This window comes from Anomalospiza imberbis, chromosome 3 (genome assembly GCF_031753505.1).
Source record: "Anomalospiza imberbis isolate Cuckoo-Finch-1a 21T00152 chromosome 3, ASM3175350v1, whole genome shotgun sequence".
Taxonomy (NCBI): Eukaryota; Metazoa; Chordata; class Aves; order Passeriformes; family Viduidae; genus Anomalospiza; species Anomalospiza imberbis.
Window position 1 is genome coordinate 3800035 of NC_089683.1, and position 20058 is coordinate 3820092.

Sequence of the window (20058 nt, forward strand, 5' to 3'; positions counted from 1 at the left end):
TTTCTTTTTCTTTTTCTTTTTCTTTTTCTTTTTCTTTTTCTTTTTCTTTTTCTTTTTCTTTTTCTTTTTCTTTTTCTTTTTCTTTTTCTTTTTCTTTTTCTTTTTCTTTTTTTTTCTTTTTCTTTTTCTTTTTCTTTTTCTTTTTCTTTTTCTTTTTCTTTTTCTTTTTCTTTTTCTTTTTCTTTTTTTTCTTTTTCTTTTTCTTTTTTTCTTTTTTATTTTTCTTTTTTCCTTTTCCTTTTCCTTTTCCTTTTCCTTTTCCTTTTCCTTTTCCTTTTCCTTTTCCTTTTCTTCTTTTTTCTTTTTCTCCTTCTCCTTCTCCTTCTCCTTCTCCTTCTCCTTCTCCTTCTCCTTCTTTCCCTCTTTTTCCTTTCTTTTTCTTTTTCACCATGGTGTTTGGGTGTGTTTTTTGTGAATCTGCGCATATGCTGATTCTTTTTATAAATTTTGATTTGCCCCAAAATAGCTGTTCCTTTCTGCTTCAGCAGCTCCGAGCGTGCAAGGCACAGGGGAAAGGTTGCACCGCTTCCCCGAGAGCAGCCCCGGCACCTCCGGGGTTTGCAAACCAAGAGATTCAGCTCCAGCCCCCAGGGATCAGCCCTGGGCTGTGTCAGAGCATCGTGGCACGTGGACAGGGCTCATAAAAAGGAAAGAGGAGGACTTTGTATATGGGCAGAAAGCGACAGGACAAGGGACAGCAGTTTTAAACTGGCACAGCACAAGTTTGGGTAAGATGTGAGGAAGGAATTGTTCCCTGTGAGGGTGGGGAGGCCCTGGCACAGGGTGCCCAGAGAAGCTGTGGCTGCCCCTGGATCCCTGGCAGTGTCCAAGGCCAGGTTGGATGGGGCTTGGAGAAACCTGGGATAGTGGGAGGTGTTCCTGCCCATGGCAGGGGGTGCAATGAGGTGATCTTTAAGGTCCCTTCCAACCCAAACCATTCTGTGATTCATTCACTCTAAGGAAAAGTTTTCAAGAGGGAGGGATGACAAGACACCAGATGAGCCCAGAGCACAAGCCATTGACCATGAGCCCAGGGAGAGCTAAATCCTAGAAACAACCTCAAATAACAGAAACTGCTATGATTTTATAGTTTTTTCAACCAAAAACCCCATATCATTTTGAGTCAAATTCCACAGACACCATGAGAAACGTTGCAATTTTCATTTACCTCTGTGTAAAACTCAGGCTGAACTCTGACAGGTTATTTATGACCCTTCTAATTCCACACAAACCCCTTTTTCTCATTGACACTGGGTTTTGTGGATTGGGGGGGGGGGGTGTGGTTCTACAGTGTTTTAAAAATATGTACACAGGAAATGCTTTGTTGAATCAGTGTTAATCCCTGAGCAGAGGTTGTGGTGAACAGGAAAGCTGGGTTGGTGGAAAGGTTGGATTTGGAGGTGGGAGGATGACAGAGCCCTGAGCTTAGGGGCTGAAATGCCCCACCATACACCCAGGTGTTCATCAAGCCACTCAAGGAACAGTCTGGATTCAAAGGAGTTAATTCTTCTTTCAGATCACTTGTTTGTGGTTGCACTGTATGATTTTCCTGCCTCAAGTGACCGTGACCTGGAGCTGGTCAAAGGGGAGAAACTTCAGGTCCTCTCCAAGTAAGTGACCCAGGAGGAAGTTCAAAGATGAGCCCAGGGAGGCTGGGAAAGTGGGGACCTTGGGGTCAGCCACCACTTTGAAGCTGACCAGAGCTGAGCCTGTGCCTTGGCTTTGCTCCAGAGCATGGCTGTGGGTACCCTCTTCTCTCTGCAGGGTGACATTTCCATGGGTCACAGATACTCTGGGGCTGGGTACTGTCCCTGCCTGGGTGGTGCCGGGACCCTCTTGCTGTCAGTGCCTGTGGGTGCAGAAGTAGCAAAAATAACAACATCAACAAAAAAAAAAAAAAAAAAAAAAAACAAAAAAAAAAAAAAAAAAAAACCAGCTCCTGTCCTGTGTTTGTGCTGATTCTGCTTTTGCAAAGGATGTGGGTTGGGTGTAGTCAGAGGAAAGGACAGAACTGAGCCAGACACTCGAGAGGTTTCATTTCAACTTCTCAAACTCACCACAGAAGACAACCAGTCCATAGCAGGGCAGAGGTGAGCTTGGGGCCCCCAGACCTCGGAGGGCTGCTCCATCTTTGACTGCTTGAGGTTTGAGGTGGCCTCCAGAGATGACATTTCTCATACAGATGCCATGGGCTGGGATGTGTGGGACAAGGAGGTGGAGAGCCCCCTGCATGGGGATGGCTTTGGGTCATGGCTGGTGGCTCAGCCAGCAGTGGGACAGCAAGGTGGGGTGTCTGGAACACAAGGGAAGGAGTAGAAAGGACCCCAATGCCCTGTTCAGGAGACAAACCCCGTGACCCTGATCCCCTCCTCTCACTTGAGGTGTGTGGCAAAGGTTGGGTCTGTGGTTGCTCCATGTTCATGGAAAGAGATTGTTACCTCCACAAGTCCCTGAAACACCAACCTGGTTTTGGTCTTTGGGAACTCAGAGAGAGCTGCAGAGTGGATTACGGAGTCCTAGTCCTTCTGCAGTGCTCAAATCCCACAGTCCACATCCCCACAGCCTCACCTTGTCACAAAACTTCCTCTGGACACTCACACCTTTTCCTCTGCTCCCTTTGCAGGGAGGGGGACTGGTGGCTGGCAAAGTCCCTCAGCACTGGGAGGAAAGGATACATCCCCAGCAATTTTGTGGCACAAGTGGACAGCTTGGAAGAGGAAAAGTAAGTGGGAAAGCTTTTGAGAAGTCAGCACGGGTGCTGTGCCCTGGATCTCAATGAACTCCAGGAGGAGATTTATTGATGGCAGGAAGATGTCACTGCTGGGCTGGATGCCAGGAGGTCTTTCCTCATCCCAAACAATGCTGCCCAAAAGTTCAGGACAAATTTTTAAGCATCATGGTGATGTGGAAAGGGAAGATGAGTTTGTTATGGGGAAAGCAGGCAAAAGTTCCTGTTCCATTGATTGTGCCCGCCGTGGAAAACAAGGATTTGAAGGGGACAACAGAAAGGTTATGGTGGCAGTGCCAGGGACCATCCTCTGGTCCCACTGGGCCAGTCCACCCACACAAATGACTTTAAACCTCTTCACCTTCCAAGAGAGTACCCATATGTAAACTGGGAATCTCTGGATGGGGTGCACGGATCCAGGTCTTGGATCTGCCAGGGACCACAGCTACAATTTAACTAGAGAGAAAACCAAGTGCCAGTGTTTAGACCCACAGTGCTGTTTTTCACATGAGCCCAGATGCAGCTTCCATGCAAGGCAAATCAAATGAAAGACTGGAGTCAAAAAAGTTTATTTTGCCTGTAATACAAACAGAAGAAGAATTTTTTTCCATGAGTTATCCTCCTCTATGGCATTCAGCTCTAAATGATCAGTCCTGCCTGCAAGCTCTTCTTGGAGGGACCCAACCATCACTGAGTTCAGCAAATATTTAGCAGGGCACAGAAATGTGGCTGAGACACAAAAGCTCTTTGTATCCAAAGCCTGAACTTTGCATGGGATACTGTACACCCCATCTACTCCCCACACTGTCTGCATTTCCAGGCTGTGAAACAAGCCCAAAGTGACCCAAATCTGGTGCTAATCTACCCAAACCAATCTATTACTGCCACTTTCCAGGAGATAAAAAACTACTTGCTGATGAAAACGACCCTCAGTTTCAAAGTGTAATGATTAAGAAAAAAAAAAAAGAGCTAACTGGAAAGAATTCAATTTTTTAAAGGGTTTTTCCTTTTCAAGCCATGCTTTTGCATTTTCTGCTGTCTCCAGGTGGTATTTTAGAACTCTGAGCAGAAAAGATGCTGAACGGCTGCTGTTGTCTTCTGGGAACAAAGTTGGCTCTTTCCTTGTCCGGGAGAGTGAAACCACCAAAGGTGAGATCCATGGAGCAAAGGTAATTCCTCATTGTTGCCCAGGCTTGGAAAACCTTCAGCAGGGCTCTAGGAGTGAGCTGGAGGTTTGGAGGGCAAAGATTTTCTCATGATCTACTCATTTGTGCAGTTCTGGCTGTAGTAAGAGTGGCTTTTCCACCAGAGTTCATGGCAAAGACACAGGAACACAAATAAGCAGATTTTCAAAAATAGTTTAGGGGTTTTCTTTTCCTTTTCTTCCTAAGGAAATGTCTCTCTCTCTTTTTTTTTTTTTTTTTTTTTTTTGAAAGATATTTCTACGCACTCTAGAAGGAATATTTCTCCTGTTTGCAACAGAAACTTGCAGAGTTTTGAAAAATGTCACCTTCCTTCCATATGAACGTGTCTCACTTTTGGAGAAATGATCCAATGAGGATGGAAAGGCCAGATAATTGCTCCCACTCCTCTTGGGCAGTGGATATAGTTATTAACCATAATATAAAAACATGTAATTTCAATTTCTTTGTTCTGTGCTCTTAATTCATAGAGTCTGGAAGTTAGTTTAGGTTTTCCCATGGGAATTTCATATTGTTTCTTTCCTACTTTTTTCTCCTTGCTTCCTCTGGGCCATCATGTGTGTTTACAGCATGGAGGAAATGATGCTCATGATGGTCTCGTGGTTCTGCTCTGAACCAGATCAATGGAATAGTTCAGGAAAGTGTTTCAGTCTTGCTGTCCTTTGGTTCTTTTCCTTTCAAGTGGATGTGGCAGTCTTTCCTTAACATGTGTGAAAAGGTGCTTTGTGTCCTCCCAACAGAATCAAGGAATTGTTTAGGTTGGAAACCTCTAAGATCATGGTGTCCAACTATGACTTGTTCAGTAGAGATTTGGAGTACCCATCTGAAACCATATGGAACCTTCTTTTCCTTGACTTATTTCCCAAATACTTCCAAAGGCCCAGGACAAACAGTAAGAGAGGGAGCAGTCTGGTTCCTCCATCCTGCAAATGGCTTTTGCCTACTGTAGCGTCTCCTTCCTTTCTTGTCTCTTTTTTTTTTTTCTCCTATTCACAGGGGAGGTCTCCAAGGCAGCATCTATTCCTTCCATCATGGAGGTGTTCCTTGCACCATTGCCAGAAAATTAAACAGTGCCAGGGTCGGGATGCATCAGCTGGAATCTCATCCTCCTGTGCAGGTCTCCCTCAGCCACCAGGCAGTGGAGCTGCATCAGACTGCAGCATCCTACTTTGAATTTCCCCCTCTGCACGTGCCTGAACTCACCTCCACACGTCCCTTCTGAGCTGATGCTAAGCAGGAGGGCTGCTATCCATAAGGATTTGCAGCTTTCAGAATTTTTAGGGAACATTCAGTCCAGGAAACATCTCAGATATTTGTTTCTAAGCATTTCACTTTATAAGTCACTTTTTTCTGCTGTATCCCAGTTTCTCTGCTACTTTCACTGCTTTTGCAGTGATCAGGCTTCGATTTAGATCCACATGCTGCTCTTCTGTTTAACTCATTCCCACTCTCCCTTTGTTTGCGGGGATATGTGGGGAGCTGGTGTGTTCATTGCACCCAGGAAGGGCAGGAAGCAACACAAAGCAAACACTCGTGTGCTGTGTCTGAAGCTCTGTCCACACATCATCCTGGTCTTTGTGGCATCTCTTGGTGCCACACATGCATGGGATCAGACCTTTCCCTACACTTTTTCAGGACAATTGTCCCCAACTGCTGGAGTGTGGGTGGGTCTTGGTCACACAGGGCTCGAGCAGAGGTGGTGGAGTCCTGAAATCCAAGGAGAAATCACCAGATCCTCAATTCCCTGTCTCTGCTGTCAAGAAGAATGAGGTGTGGGATATTCTGCATTAGCAGATGTGGGTTCCACTCTGTGAAAGTCCCATGTGAGTCCCAAATGCTCAGATGTGTCTCTGCCCTGTGCTTTTTCTGATGTTTAGGATAAAATATGGGTGTTATTCCTTTGAACACCTCGTCCTCTGAATCACCCTGTGTGCCCAGCTGCTACCTGAGCACCGTGTGCTTTGGGCTGCTTGAATGACCACATTTGATCCATCTTAGCCACAGCTTCCTCCTCCCTGAAGAGAAAGGAAAAAGACAAAACCAGGCCATGAAGCTGAATTCCCTGATGTAAAGCACCCTGTGGCCCACCAAGACATGTCCAAAGCAATGCCATGGAATTAACCCTGCCCTTAGAGCCCCATTGTTTTTTCCTGTTTTCTGTCCCTGTGACGTGTGTTTTCATTCACTTGGCACATCACCAGCAAAATTTGACCAACAGGGACAAGAACTGGGCTGAGCTAAATCCCATTAGTGACTTAAGCTGGGAGGTGGTTGCCTCATACTGGTATGTCTCAGGCACACCCCCAGGGATGGGTTCTGCACCCTAAGAGCAGCACCTATTCCCAGCCCATCCTGAGCAGAGTCTTGTTTTCCTCATGGTTTGAGATGCAGAAACTCTGCAAATCTTCAGAGCCAACATTTCTCAGAGTCCACCAAAGGCACATTCAGCATCCTGGGAAGATGGGGACAGTGTGGGAGGCAGTGAAATCATCAGCAGAGCACTGTCCTTGCTGAAGCTGCTGCAATTAAACAAAGTCCCCCTGGAGTAACAATCATTCCAAAAGCTGCAGGAACACATTCCCCCAGCTGTGCTGAGCTCCTGGCTCCCAGCTCCTGGCTCCCAGCAGGATTCCTGCATCTCTGCTCCTGGCAGGAGGGACCTCGCTGAGCTCAGCCTCTGCATCCAGCTCAGGTCCTGCCCTTCCCATTGGGAAGGATTTAAGGGGCTGCTGAGAGCTATAGGAGCAGGAAATGGACTAAACACATGTCCCCAGGTGCCACATCTATGTGGCTTTTAAACCCTTCCGGGGATGGGGACTCCATCACTGCCCCGGACAGCTGTGCCAGGGCTGGTCAACTTTTTGATGAAGAAATTGTTCCACAAATTTTGTACTCTGGACTCTTTACCAGCCCAGTCTGTGCCAGGATGTGGTGCAGGACTGCAGAACAGGTGAATGTCCCTTGAGGCTGAGGAGTGAGAACTCCTTTTGTCTGTCCTGGATATCATCAAAGGGAATTAGGAGTCAATGATTTTCATTTTCTGCTGTCACTGGGAGCAGGGACCAGGTTGGATGGGGCTTGGAGCAACCTGGTTTAGTGGAAGGTCTCTGTCCATGGCAGGGGGTGGAACAAGATGAGTTTTAAGGACCTTTCTAACCCAAACCATTCTGTGATTCTGTGAAGGAAGAATTGAATCTTTCCTGTCAGTGCCTTGTCTCTGCACAGCAGCTCCCAAAGGAACAGAAACTGGCCATGGAGGGTGACAGGGAAGCTCCACCATGCTCCCTGCTGCAAATTAAACTGTGACTGGGGCTGAGATGCAGTCATTAGCTTAACAACAGGTTAAGAATTAACACTGGCAGCTGAGAGATTGGCCCTGCCTCTGTCTGAAAGGTATGGGAGAGTTTAAAGGACTGGTGGGGCCTGGAAAGGAGATCCTGTGGGAGAAGAGTATTTTGGGTGCAACCACACTGGCAAACAGGGCAGGTCTCTTCCCTGCTGACTCTCAGCCCCCAGACACCTCCTTGTAGATGTGTTTGTCATCACTTCCTGGATTTCCTTCTGCAGGATCGCTTGGCCTCAGTGCAGCTGCCTTCACACCACGTTTGGCTCTTTCCTTGAGCAGTCCTTGCCCTGTAAAAATCCCACACAGACCCTAAGCCTTGTTCCAGGCATGCCAAGCACCCTCCTGGTCTTGTGCCACATGAGCCCAACTCTCTTGGGCTGCAGCCTGGCCTGGGCAGGATTTCAGTCTCTTTGAAATTAAAACATCATCATCACCCTCAACAGCAATAATGGAAGTTAATAAGAGTTAATTGTAATAATAATAATAATAATAATAATAATAATAATAGGTATTATCATCAATGTCATATTCTTCTTCACAGAATCACAGAATCCTTTAGGTTGAAAAAGATCACTTCAGATTATCAAGTCCAGCCTTTGGCCGTGATGTTTATTATCTTTATTTTGGAACTTAGGGCCACATGGGTACCACAGAGGAGCCAGCAGAGCCATTTCTTTGCCTTTCCCTCGAGGTTTTATTACCCCATTGAAGATGTTTCAGGGCTGTTTTTCAGTTGTTCAGCTGCAGGACTGATCAAGTCAATTTGTCTTGTGCCTGACATTCATGGTGAAGGAAAGAGAATCAGACGAGTTTCCTCTGCTGAGGAGAGCACCACGTCAAATTTGAGGTTCCCTGGCTCTGCATTTAAACCTCCCGTTTTTTCCATGAATTTTACACCACCAGATCTGGTCTCTGCAGGAAGGGAGTCCCCTCAAAATGATTGCTGGCACTTGGGAAAACTTTAGACTCTTCCAAACTCTGCTTATAAAGATTTATGATCACTCCAACAGAGCAAATATCCACAGAGGTGGTTTTTTTTTTTTGCTGCTTTTTATAAATGCAGATGGTTTTCAGGCACAGTGTAGGGAAAGCTGCTGTTGCTGGCATGGAGAAACACCAGCCAGTGAGGATTTTATGTTAATAAACTTTCCCCTCTCGTGCAGGATTAGGGTTTCAAAGTTGCTGTGGATGGCCCTGCTTCTTTTTATGATCCTGCATGAACAGATACACACTTTTAAACATGTATAGCCTTGCCTTTTCATTTAAAAACGTCAAAAATGGGCAGTTGATCAGACCAGGTGACATATTAGACTTAGAACAGCCCAGCAGGCTTGAAACAACTCACTCCAGAAATACGATCCAGACAAAGGGGAAAAAACCCCGCTGCTAAGCTGCATTGAATCACACTGACACAAGCTGGAAGTTCTGCTCTGCAGCAACATCTAGTGATGCTTTTGTGCCCTGAAAAACAGCCTTGTTTTAGATTCTCATGGAGGGAATAGCAGATTGGAGTGGTGGATGGCTGAGCAGCTCCCTTGAAGCCCAAAAGGGACAAGATTCCAGCTGGGAATCTCTAGATCTGGTTTAGCTGTGGTGACAAGTTTGTGGCTGAGCAACACAATTCTCCTGAACCCACCTCCTGTACCCTCCCCAGCTGAACCACTGACCTTGGCACAAGGTTTAATAATGGTTGATCCAGAGGAAAAAGGCTTTAAATGGCTTTAGGTTGAAATAGGGCAGGTTTAGATTGGATGTTAGGAATAAATTCTTGGCTGTGAGGGTGAGGAGGCACTGGCACAGATTTCCCAGAGAAGCTGTGGCTGCCCCTGGAACCCTGGAAGTGTCCAAGGTAAGGCTGGATGGGGCTTGGATCAGCCTGGGACAGTGGAAGGTGTCCCTGCCCATGGCAGGGGGTGGAACTGGATGAAATTTGAGGTCCTGTCCAGCCCAAACTGTTCTGATTTCATGATGCTGAGGTTGGCAGAGCTCAGATGGGAATGTGGAGCTGTGGAAAGACCATCCTGACCTGGGAAACATTTGACTGCTCTGCCTGGAGAGGTGCTGCTGATCCCCACAGTGCTTCCACAGGGCTGTTGGCCACAGCACAGCCAGGTGTTACTCCAGGAAGCCTGGACAGGATCAGTTAAGCTTTGATGAACTTTTATCCTGTCCCCTTGCCTTGGAGAGGGGGAAGCTGTAAATTCTGGGGGACTTGCCCTGGAAAGGCATCAGCCAGGGCTGTTTTGGAGCTGTTGACAGCCATGGAAAGAGGAGGCAGCTGGTCCTTGGCTGGGGTGCAGTTTGTCCTCACAGCTGCTTCTCTCCTTCTCCAGATGCCTATTCCCTGTCCGTGAGAGACAACACCTCCGCTCACGGGGACATCATCAAACACTACAGGATCCGCTCCCTGGATGGAGGGGGGTACTACATCTCCCCCAGGATGACTTTCTCCAGCCTGCCAGAGCTCATCCATCATTACAGCCGTGAGTTGTCTGCCTTCCCTCGTGGATTCGTGTCCTGGAAGAGAGTGGGGACAGAGGGAGGACAGTCTTGGAAGTCAGCACAGCTGCTTCACCTGCTCTCACGGGGCAGGTGTGATCCTACAACCAGAACCCATGTCCTGGTTTCCATCTTAGGGAATTGCAAGGGTGAGCTCTGCCCCCAGCCCTAAAGTCAGGGAGTGTCTCCCATCAGGAAAGGAAAGAGGTGAACGTTGTCAGGGTATGCAGGAGGGATGCATGGGAAGCAGGGTTTGGAATAACTGGCCAGCTTAATTTGCTCCTCTATGGCTCCCTTTGAGCCTTCCCCTCTGACTGGGACCATTCTGGGTGCCTTGATCCCCATGGCTGAAACTTTTCATGAAATCATAGAATTATAAACGTTGGGAAAGCCCTCGAAGACCACTGAATCCAGCTGCTCCCCCTGAACTGCCAAGGCCACCAGTAACCCATGCCCTCAAGTGCCACATCCACACAGCTTTTAAATCCCTCCAGGGCTGGGGATTCCACCACTTCCCTGTGTGGTTGTGGAGGTTTCCATGGGTTGATTTTTCCTGCCATCCCACTGAACTCTCCTGTGCTTTGTCCTCATCCAGAGAAAGGGGATGGGCTGTGCCAGCGCCTCACAGCTCCCTGCACATCCCTGGTTCCCCAGAGACCCTGGGCCCAGGACGAGTGGGAGATCCCTCGGGAGGCCCTGAAGCTTGTGAAGAAGCTGGGCAGTGGGCAGTTTGGGGAAGTGTGGATGGGTAAGTGAAATTCCCTAAATTCCAGGTTAAAAAAAAAAAAAAAAAAAAAAAAAAAAAAACATAAAGAGAGGAGAAGGAAAGCCTTTTCATTTCCCTAAGATTTCCCTAAGGCAAAACTATTCCGGGATCCTTAAGGACGAACACATATTTATGGGCTCACACACAGAAGTAGCTGCAGGATTCCTTGGAAGGACTGGACAGCTCGTATTTGCAGAGATCAGTGGTTGAGCAAGGGTTTCACAGGGGATGGGTGTTGAAGTCACTATTTACTCATCCCTTGGGATATGCACTCATTCTTCCTGGGAATCCTGGGCACAACTGTAGTGATGCCAGTGATCCTAAGCCACACCCAGTAGGGTACCTGGGTGACATTTTCTCACTTTTTCTGCCTCCCTGTTCCATATTTTAGCCCAAATCTTCATCCCTGATGCCCTTCTGCCTACTGCTAATCAGCGGGAGAGGAAGTGGTGGGGAGCTCAGCTTCCTTTGCCACCCTCTTTGTGGTTGCTGGTTGCCTTGGAAATTGAGATTGTGGACAGGACCAGGCTGAGTTCATGTGCTGACTGCTCAGTCCTGCCTTTTTGGATGGCATTTGGATGATTTGAGAGCCCAGCTGATGGGAGGTCCCCGGGGTTTCACCCAGAAAGGGTCTGGAAGGGCTGTGTGAGGATGGGCTCACTGCAGAGATGATCCCTGATGCTGCCTCATGGATTGACAGCTGTGACATGAGTGTCCCTTCTCCTCTCACACCTGCTGGCACTGGGATTTACCACATTTGGGATTTATGAGGGATTCAAGCTGTTCCTGTGGTTTTCTGCTCCTTATTACACAACCCCATAGAGCCTGCAAAGCCCAAAATTCCTCAAAACACCATAATCTCCCTGCAGGCTACTACAAGAACAACATCAAGGTGGCTGTGAAGACCATGAAGGAGGGCAGCATGGATCCTGACGCCTTCCTGGCAGAGGCAAACCTGATGAAGAAGCTGCAGCACAACAAACTGGTCCGGCTGTACGCCGTGGTCACCAAGCAGCCCATCTACATTGTGACAGAGTACATGGCCAATGGTAAAAACCCTCCTGGAGCTCCGTGTTGGGCTTCTGCAGAGCCACTTCGGTGTTCTGGCCAGTGCTCCCACGCAGAATGAGGGTGGGCAGGAGGGGTTGTACCAAATCTGCAAGCAAGTGACCCAAACGTTTGATTCTAATACAGAAAGAGACTCTCTGGGTGATGAAAAAAACTATGGTGATGCTTCATTTGAAGGGTTTTTAAAGTTCTCCTCTCCACTGTTCTCACTGGAAGTTTGTTTCAGGTTTTTACTCCCTTCATGGTGAAATTGTCCTTTCTTTTGCCCCTCTTGTTTATAACAGTTTAAATGATGAACGCCCAGCAGTTTGCAACAGATCTGTGCAAAACAGAGGGGAATTTGGGCTGTTTGGGAGCTTTCGTAATAGAAGATGCTGCAGTGGACACCCATTCTGGCTCCTCAGATTTCCCTTAGGATGGAGGCAGATTTGTTGCATATATTCAGAGAAGCACCAGGGAAAACAAATTTATAGAATATTCAGAAGAGTGACAGCAGGTCTCTCCCCTCCTGCAGGGTGTTTGCTGGATTTCCTGAAGACAGAAGAAGGGAACCAACTGAATCTCCCCAAACTCATTGATATCTCTGCTCAGGTCAGTGAACAGTTGGTGGGGAAAGGATCCAAGATTTGTTATAACTCAGTGAAATTCCTGCAAGTCTGAAGTCAGTCAGAGCAAAGATTTTTCTGGAGAAAAACAGCTCCCTCTGGTGTGTTTTCTTAGGGATTCTCCTCATCCTTCTCGTGTCCATGTGCATATCAGTTCTGTCCTTAGGGCAACCCTCTGATAGCTTAGTGCAGGGCTAGAGAAATGGAGTTTGGGGGTTTTTAGGGGGTGGTTGGACTTATTATGGTCTGATTTTGTTTATTTTGCTTTTCTTCCTTGCTGGGCAGGGGAAAAAAGTTTATTTTTACCAAAAAGGAGAAAAAGCTCAACCAAGAGACTTCTGATGCAGGAGCAGCAATCCTGCCCTTCTGATGATGAGGCATAAGGGATGTTCTGATCCTCAAATCTGGGAATATTGCTCTTTAGGAAAACAAACTTTTATCTTTTAAACATCCCCAGGCTGCAAATCTTCATAGCTGTATCTGCAGCTTAAAATTTTAGTCCAGAAGCGCATCTAAACACAAATAGGGCAAAATTAGGTAAACCACATGAAGAATGAGAATGGCTAAATAACTGGACTTTGGTCACAGACAGCTGTTGACAGAATTTGTCTCATCCAAAGCAGATTTAGGCTAATTAGGAAATATTGGCCAAAAAAAAATATCCTGAAGCTTCAGGCTGAATATGGGAATTATCCATAAAATCACTCAGCTTCTCTTGTCAACGTAGACTTGAGGAAACAATGTGCAAGGTTTGCTGGTTCCAGCCCTGATATAGAGTTGTTTTTTAACAAATTAACAACTGGAAAATCTTAATATTTGAGGGGATGGTTTATGATAGTGAAATACTTTCATTCTTGCTTTAACCAGAATGAAAAGATTTAAATGCTTTAAAGCAGTGCCACCTTCTGTCAATTTTACTTTGAACTTTCCATAGGGGTGCAGAGGAACCTCCTTCTGTTCCTTCCCTCTTCACTACTCATAAATTTTCCATATCTGAAGCTTCATCATTGTTGTCTGTGAGATGTTACAGAGACAAATGCATGCTCCCTGTTTAGGATATTTGACTTAATTACTTCCCTCCTTCCCTCCTCTCCTGAAATCTCCACTTCCCTCCCTCCATCTTTCATTATTTCATTCCTTCTCTTGAAAATTGCAGTCTGTGGCTTGTGTTAAATTCCTGGGGATAAGGAATTAATTAATTGCTTTAATTAATTAATTAATTCCTTATTACAATTAATCCATATTACAGAGCTCTTGGGGCTAGTGGGATTCCCCAGAATTTGGCGCGATGCATTTCCATGCAGGACCAGAGCAATCTCTGGGCGACTCAGAGCAAAGATCTTGGTCAATGTCACAGAATTATGGAATCATGGAATGGGTTGGGTTGGAAGGACCTGAAAAATCCTCTCATTCCAGCCTCCTGCCATGGGCAGGGGCACCTTCCTCTATCCCGTCCAGCCTGGCCTTGGACACAGCCAGGGCTGGAGCAGCTACAGCTTCTCTGGGCAAACTGCACCACACAGCAGGACCAAGATAATTGAACACAGACCGAACCCCCACACCCCAGTCATACAAAACCCACAGAAGTCACCCTCAGCATGAGGTAGGAAGGATTTTACCCATCCCTGAGGCACTGGCATCAACTGGCAGAACAACTTTCATTCTTCCCTCTCCCAACCCAGCACCACCTCCCCAGGGCAGGGACTCAAACATTCCCTGGGTGCCTCTGGGAGGAGCAGCAGGAGGAAAGGGCAGTCTACTGAGCTATTTTGCAATCTGCTTATCTGTGGTGTTGGGTGACATCACAGCTCAACAAGCGTCCAACCCTCTTGAGCACAATTTTTGATCTGATGACATCTGTGTGAGTTAAACTTAGAACAGTCTGGGCTGATGCACTCGATCCTGTGGTCAGTCTTGAGGGTAAATGCTTGAAAACACTCTGGGCTGGAACGGGCCGAGCACCAGGCCCTATCTCATTAACATCAGGACAGGAAATTACATCAATTCTTCCATTTTCCACTGCAGAAACCAGCCCTTTCACTAGAGGGGTGTTGACACAGGTTAGAAATGCAGCATTGGAAAGTATGTGTGAGTATCCTGTTTGAAACCACATGTGAGTGCAGAGACTCATGTGAATCTGCATGGAGTGGAAAATTGCTCTGCCCTCACCCACAGGCACTTAAAAGCTTTAATAGGCGCTACTCCTTGCTGGCAGGGGCTGCACACGTCCACTCACCTTACCCATAAATGCCCAGTCCAGATCTGAGACTCAACCTGGTAATCTCTGCCTTCTATCAATCTCCCTTTTCAACCTCCAGCACTCATCAATGCAATATTGCTGGTGGTTGAAAAAGGGAGATTGATAGAAGACAGAGATTGTCACTGATAGAGGCTCATCGCACACCAGGTGCCTCAATTAGATTTTAGGAATAAATTCTTCACTGTGAGGGTGGGGAGGCACAGGTTGCACTGGTTGCTCAGAGAAGCTGTGGCCACCCCTGGATCCTTGGAAATGTCCAAGGCCAGGTTGGATGGGGTTTGGAGCCACCTAGGATAGTGAAAGTTGTCCCTGCCCATGGCAGGAGGTTGGAATGAGAGCATCTTCAATGTCCTAAGGTCCCTTCCAACCATTCTACAATTCTATTATTTGCTAATTTGATTTTTTGTGGTTTTTTTCCCCCTTTCTTAATTCACATACTTAACCTGGAATGTTTATGACTAAAATCCCCAATGGATAGGAGGGACTTGAGGCAGAAACTGGGAATCCAGTGATGTGGTTTCAGCTCTCCCTGCAGACATGACTCAGGGCTGTGACTTCTGAGCAAAACAGAGAGTGGTGCTTCTGCTCTGCTTCACTTGGCTGCTCAGGATGGTAAAGCTGCATATCTGCACCTGTATAGGTGTAATATCTATTTATTTACCTGTCTGCTGATCCACCTGTCCATCCATCCATCCATGGGCAACGTAGGCGCATCCATGATCAGGGAGAGACAACAGCAACCCTGTAAAAATGCTGTGCTTTGCAAAGGTGGGTGAAAACCAGCCAAGATACCATGGGGAGGTGATGACAAAGATGGGCTCTTCCTCCCCTCCCAGGTGGCAGAGGGCATGGCTTACATCGAGCGCATGAACTTCATCCACCGGGACCTGAGGGCTGCCAACATCCTCGTCTCTGAGACGCTCTGCTGCAAAATCGCCGATTTCGGCCTGGCCAGGCTCATCGAGAATGAGTACCTGGCACAGGAAGGTGGGTGTCCTTCCCAGCACTGCCCTTATCTCCCACCCCCAGGAATGCCAGGATACCAGGCTGGCATCAAGCACAGGGCAGTAGAGCCCGTGTGGCTGCACCCAGGCGAGAGAAACAGAAACACCCAAACATCCGTAGCTTGGGGACTGTAAAACCAACTGAAAGCTGCAGAGGGAAATGGGAAAAAACTCTTTTGGTTCTGTTTGGGGGAGTCCTGCTGCCCCTCCAGTTGTTTGCTAGAGAAATTTAACCTCTGATAATGAAAACTGCTGCCTGTGGCCAGGTTTTCACAGGGATTCAGCCCAGAGGGGAGGAAATAACAGAGCTGGAGCCACAAATCTGGATCCAGCAGCAGCTTCCAGGTGTGCCGGGCAAACCAAGCCCTGACCACATCAGGTCCCTTCCACAGCAGAGGGACTACTTAAAAAACAATAAATAATGGAATCATTTTGTTTGGAAAAGACTTCTGAGATCATCCCTGTACTGAGCTCTGACTCTGAGGTCGGGCATGAGATCAAATCACTCAGATTGCAGAGGGACTCTACAGAGCATCAGGGAAAGCAGCAGAAGTGACTGAAATAAAACAATTCAGTCCAGTGTAAGTGGCACTTACCAGAAGATTTTCAAATTTTGGAAATCTGTCCTCTTCTAGATTCAGGATGAGATAAAATTCCCCTTAAAATATACTCTGAGGAAAGGAAACTTAATAGTTTTTGTGGGCTTGTTTAATGAGATAAGAAACATTTCTTTCAATTTCCTGTCCCCAAAATACTTTTTGATACAAATTATTCCCATTTCAACATGTAAAACTATTTCATAGTAGTAAAAGATCCCAAATGCAATCCGGAAACTGCCATGAAGGGGAATTTTGACTTCGCTGCAAATTTTTAAGGCAGTTTTATCCTTAAGAGAAGCTTTCATGAAATCAGTATAATTCTGTTAATAACAAAAGGAGCCACTTTTCCAGCGGAAAGCAGGTCCCATCTGCATTTTTCCAGCTGCCTTTGCTCTGGAATAACACCTCCCCTCTATCTGCTTTGAACAATTCTCACTTAATATATTGCATTTCCCAGCCTTGTCACTCAGAGTGTGATGTGCGACAACTGAGGCGCTTATTTCACACCCTGCAGTTGGATTTCCAGTCTTGCGAGGATGTGTATAAATAAAAATGTGGTTTCCTCTGCAGTGTAACATGATCAGTTCTCACTTATCAAGGTGGTTTTGCTGTTGGCTATTTTTTTTTCCTTAGTTAAATTGAAAATGCAACCTTATGGTCATTGCTGCCCACAGTGGGTAAAGCAAGAACTTGGTGGACAAAATAAAACGGGGTTTATTTTTGTTTTAATAAAACTATGTAGCTTTAAGGACTGGGGAATTTATATTTGTTGCAATATTTATGCACTTTGCTAAAACAGCCCCCTTCTAACAAGTGATTTCACAGAATCACAGAGTCTTAGGTTGGAAGGAGACTTCAAGGATCATCTGATCCAATTTTTCTTGCCAAAAGACAAAGAAGTTTTATACAGAATAAAATACTACTGTTGCTGTCCCATAATAAATCTGCCAAATTGGTTTTGAATATTCCATCCAAATCTGGGATGGCACAGGTCTAGAGGAGGACATGCAGATAATCAAAGGGCTGGAGCCCCTCCCCTATGAAGAACCACAAAATCATAATCAAGAGCCCAAAGGAACCAGGGATTTGGGGAATTCTTGTGCCTGTGACAGAGGAGGGAGATGCTCTAACTCCAGGAGTTACTTCCCTTTGTTTCCTTTGGGACAGGTGCCAAATTTCCCATCAAATGGACAGCTCCAGAGGCCATCAACTATGGGGTTTTCACCATCAAATCTGACGTGTGGTCATTCGGGATCCTCCTGACAGAGATCATCACCTTCGGCAGGATCCCTTATCCAGGTATGGGATCCCTTATCAGGGTATAGGATTATTTATCCAGATACAGGATCCCTTATCCAGGTATAGGATCCCTTATCCAGGTACGGGATCCCTTATCAGGGTACAGGATTATTTATCCAGATACAGGATCCCTTATCCAGGTATAGGATCCCTTATCTAGGTACAGGATCCCTTATCCAGGTATAGGATCCCTTATCTAGGTACAGGATCCCTTATCCAGGTATAGGATCCCTTATCCAGGTACGGGATCCCTTATCAGGGTACAGGATTATTTATCCAGGTACGGGATACCTTATCCAGGCACAGGATCCCTTATCAGGATACAGGATTATTTATCCTGGTACAAGATCCCTTATCAGGGTATAGGATCCCTTATCTGGGTACAGGATCCCTTATCCAGGCACAGGTTCCCTTATTTACAGTACAGTATTATTTATCCAGGTACAAGATCACTTATCAGGGTACAGGATTATTTATCCAGGTACAAGATCCCTTATCAGGATACAGGATCCCTTATCAGGGTACAGGATTATTTATCCAGGTACAGGATCCCTTATCCAGGCACAGGATCCCTTATCAGGGTACAGGATCCCTTATCAGGGTACAGGATTATTTATCCAGGTACAAGATCCCTTATCAGGGTACAGGATTATTTATCCAGGTACAGGATCACTTATCAGGGTACAGGATTATTTATCCAGGTACAGGATTATTTATCCATGTACAGAATCCCTTATCCAGCTACAGGATCCCTTATCCAGGTACAGGAACTCTTATCCAAGTATAGGATTCTTTATCAGGGTATAGAATCCCTTTTCCAAGTACAGGATTATTTATCCAGGTATAGGAACTCTTCTCCAGATATAGGATTCCTTATCAGGGTACAGGATCCCTTATCAGGTGCAGGATTCCTTATCCAGGTGCAGGGTGCTGGGAATGCAGGATGAGCACCCAGTGCTGCTCTAGGCTTGGAGGCACTCCCTGAGGTGTGCCCAGACACACACAGCTGCCTCTTAGAATCACAGAACTGCTGAAGTCGCAAAAAGGTCTCTAAATCTGAATTAACCCAGTACTGCCAAGGCCACCACTGCCATGTCCCCAAGTGCCATGTTTACACATCTGGTAAATCCCTCCAGGGATGGGGACTCCACCACTGCTCTGGACAGCTGTGTCAGGGCCGGACAGCCTTTTCCATGAAGAAATTGTTTTTAATACGTGATGAAAATGTCCCTTGGTACAACCTAAGACCATTTCCTCTTGTTATCTGAGAGAAGAGCTCGACCCCCCTGCCCGTCCCCTCCTGTCAGGGAGTCGTGCAGAGCCAGAAGGTCCCTCCTAAGTCTCCTTTTCTCCAGGCTGAGCCCCTTTCCCAGCTCCCTCAGCCTCTCCTGGTGCTCCAGCCCCTTCCCCAGCTCCGTTCCCATCCCTGGACCCTCTCCAGCCCTCAATGTCCCTCTTGTCACAAGAGCTCCTTCAAGCTGACTTTCCTCCCATCAGTTATACCTGTGCAAAGCCAAACTTAGAGAGGGCAATCAAGGAGAGGACAGAGGGGATGGAGGGGAAGCACAACCCTGAGGAAGGGACGATTCCCAGACACAGGAACCACCGCAGCCCCTCCAGCCCTGCCTGGGTGTGAGCTTCGGGGAGCGCTGACCTTCCCCCCCGGGTGCTGAATAAGTCCTGCTGGACTGTGTCCCCCCCAGGAATGACCAACCCCGAGGTGATTCGCAACCTGGAGCGGGGCTACCGCATGCCCTGCCCGGAGACGTGTCCCGGGGAGCTCTACAGCATCATCCTCAAGTGCTGGCGCAGCAACCCCGAGGAGCGCCCCACCTTCGAGTACCTGCAGTCGGTGCTCGAGGACTTCTACACCTCCACGGAGAAACAGTACGAGCCCGAGCCGCAGCAGTGAGCCACCGCCCCGCCAGCTCCTGGGGACAGCGCTGCAGGACAGCCACCACCCGGCCGTGGCTCGGCGCCGGCGTTTCCCTTTCTCCCGTCCGCGCCTGGAGATGGGGAATGAGGAGAGACATGAGGGAGGAGGATGCTGCCGGCTCTGTGGTTGTCGCAAAGACTGAAGAGGTGGCTGAGAGGTGGCACAGCTCCTGCCTCGTCTGCCTCGGAGGGCTGTGCCCACCTGGCAGGCATCACCTCTGGCACGAAGGACAGAAAACTCCTTCGTGACCCACCCGGATAGAGAAAAGCCCCTCAGCCCCGCAATTGCAGCTCCGAGAAGAGGGAGCCAGGGTGGTGGTGTGGGGGTGAGGAATCACTGCCCCACTCTGCTGGCGAAACTACACCCCCTCCGTGCCGCGGGCAGGGGTGGGAGCGTGTCCTGTCCACACCTGCTTGGGCCACAGCAGCTCTGGAGCGTTCCCGCCGGGTGATGCCCCCGCTCTGCCTCAAGTCAGTAATAAAAAACTGGATACGAGGATTTCCCACTTCTTTATTGAGGCGTCAGGGTGTGAGCGAGCCCCTGTCCTTCCCGTGGCCACCGCCAGCCCCTGGAGGAGAAGGGAGAGGCCGGGGAGCTCCCCGGGCAGAGCGGGGTGATGCTGAGGTGGTACCCGAGGAGGGAATGAGGGGATGCCCGAGAAGGAGAGACGTTCGTGGTGTGGCCACGAGATGTCCCTCCTTCCCAGCAAATCTTGGGAAGTAGAACCTCACGTAAAAAAAAAAAAA

At 47.6% G+C, this 20058-nt stretch overlaps 1 protein-coding gene across 5 annotated transcripts in view; it reads left to right on the forward strand.

Moving 5' to 3' along the window:
- Positions 1–19838, forward strand: part of BLK (BLK proto-oncogene, Src family tyrosine kinase) — a 45778-nt gene extending 25940 nt beyond the window's left edge. For 4 of the 5 annotated variants that reach the window (XM_068183159.1, XM_068183160.1, XM_068183157.1 and 1 more), the window contains exons 4-13: positions 1517–1610; positions 2624–2722; positions 3774–3877; positions 9610–9759; positions 10371–10523; positions 11411–11590; positions 12124–12200; positions 15311–15461; positions 17245–17376; positions 19080–19837. In XM_068183159.1, coding sequence (XP_068039260.1) covers positions 1517–1610; positions 2624–2722; positions 3774–3877; positions 9610–9759; positions 10371–10523; positions 11411–11590; positions 12124–12200; positions 15311–15461; positions 17245–17376; positions 19080–19288 — 1349 coding nt within the window. In that variant the 3' untranslated portion in view covers positions 19289–19837. Of the gene's footprint in view, positions 1–1516; positions 1611–2623; positions 2723–3773; positions 3878–9609; positions 9760–10370; positions 10524–11410; positions 11591–12123; positions 12201–15310; positions 15462–17244; positions 17377–19079 lie in introns of all 5 variants that reach the window. The other variant, XM_068183158.1, reaches the window with a different exon arrangement.
- Positions 19839–20058: the final 220 nt, after the last annotated feature.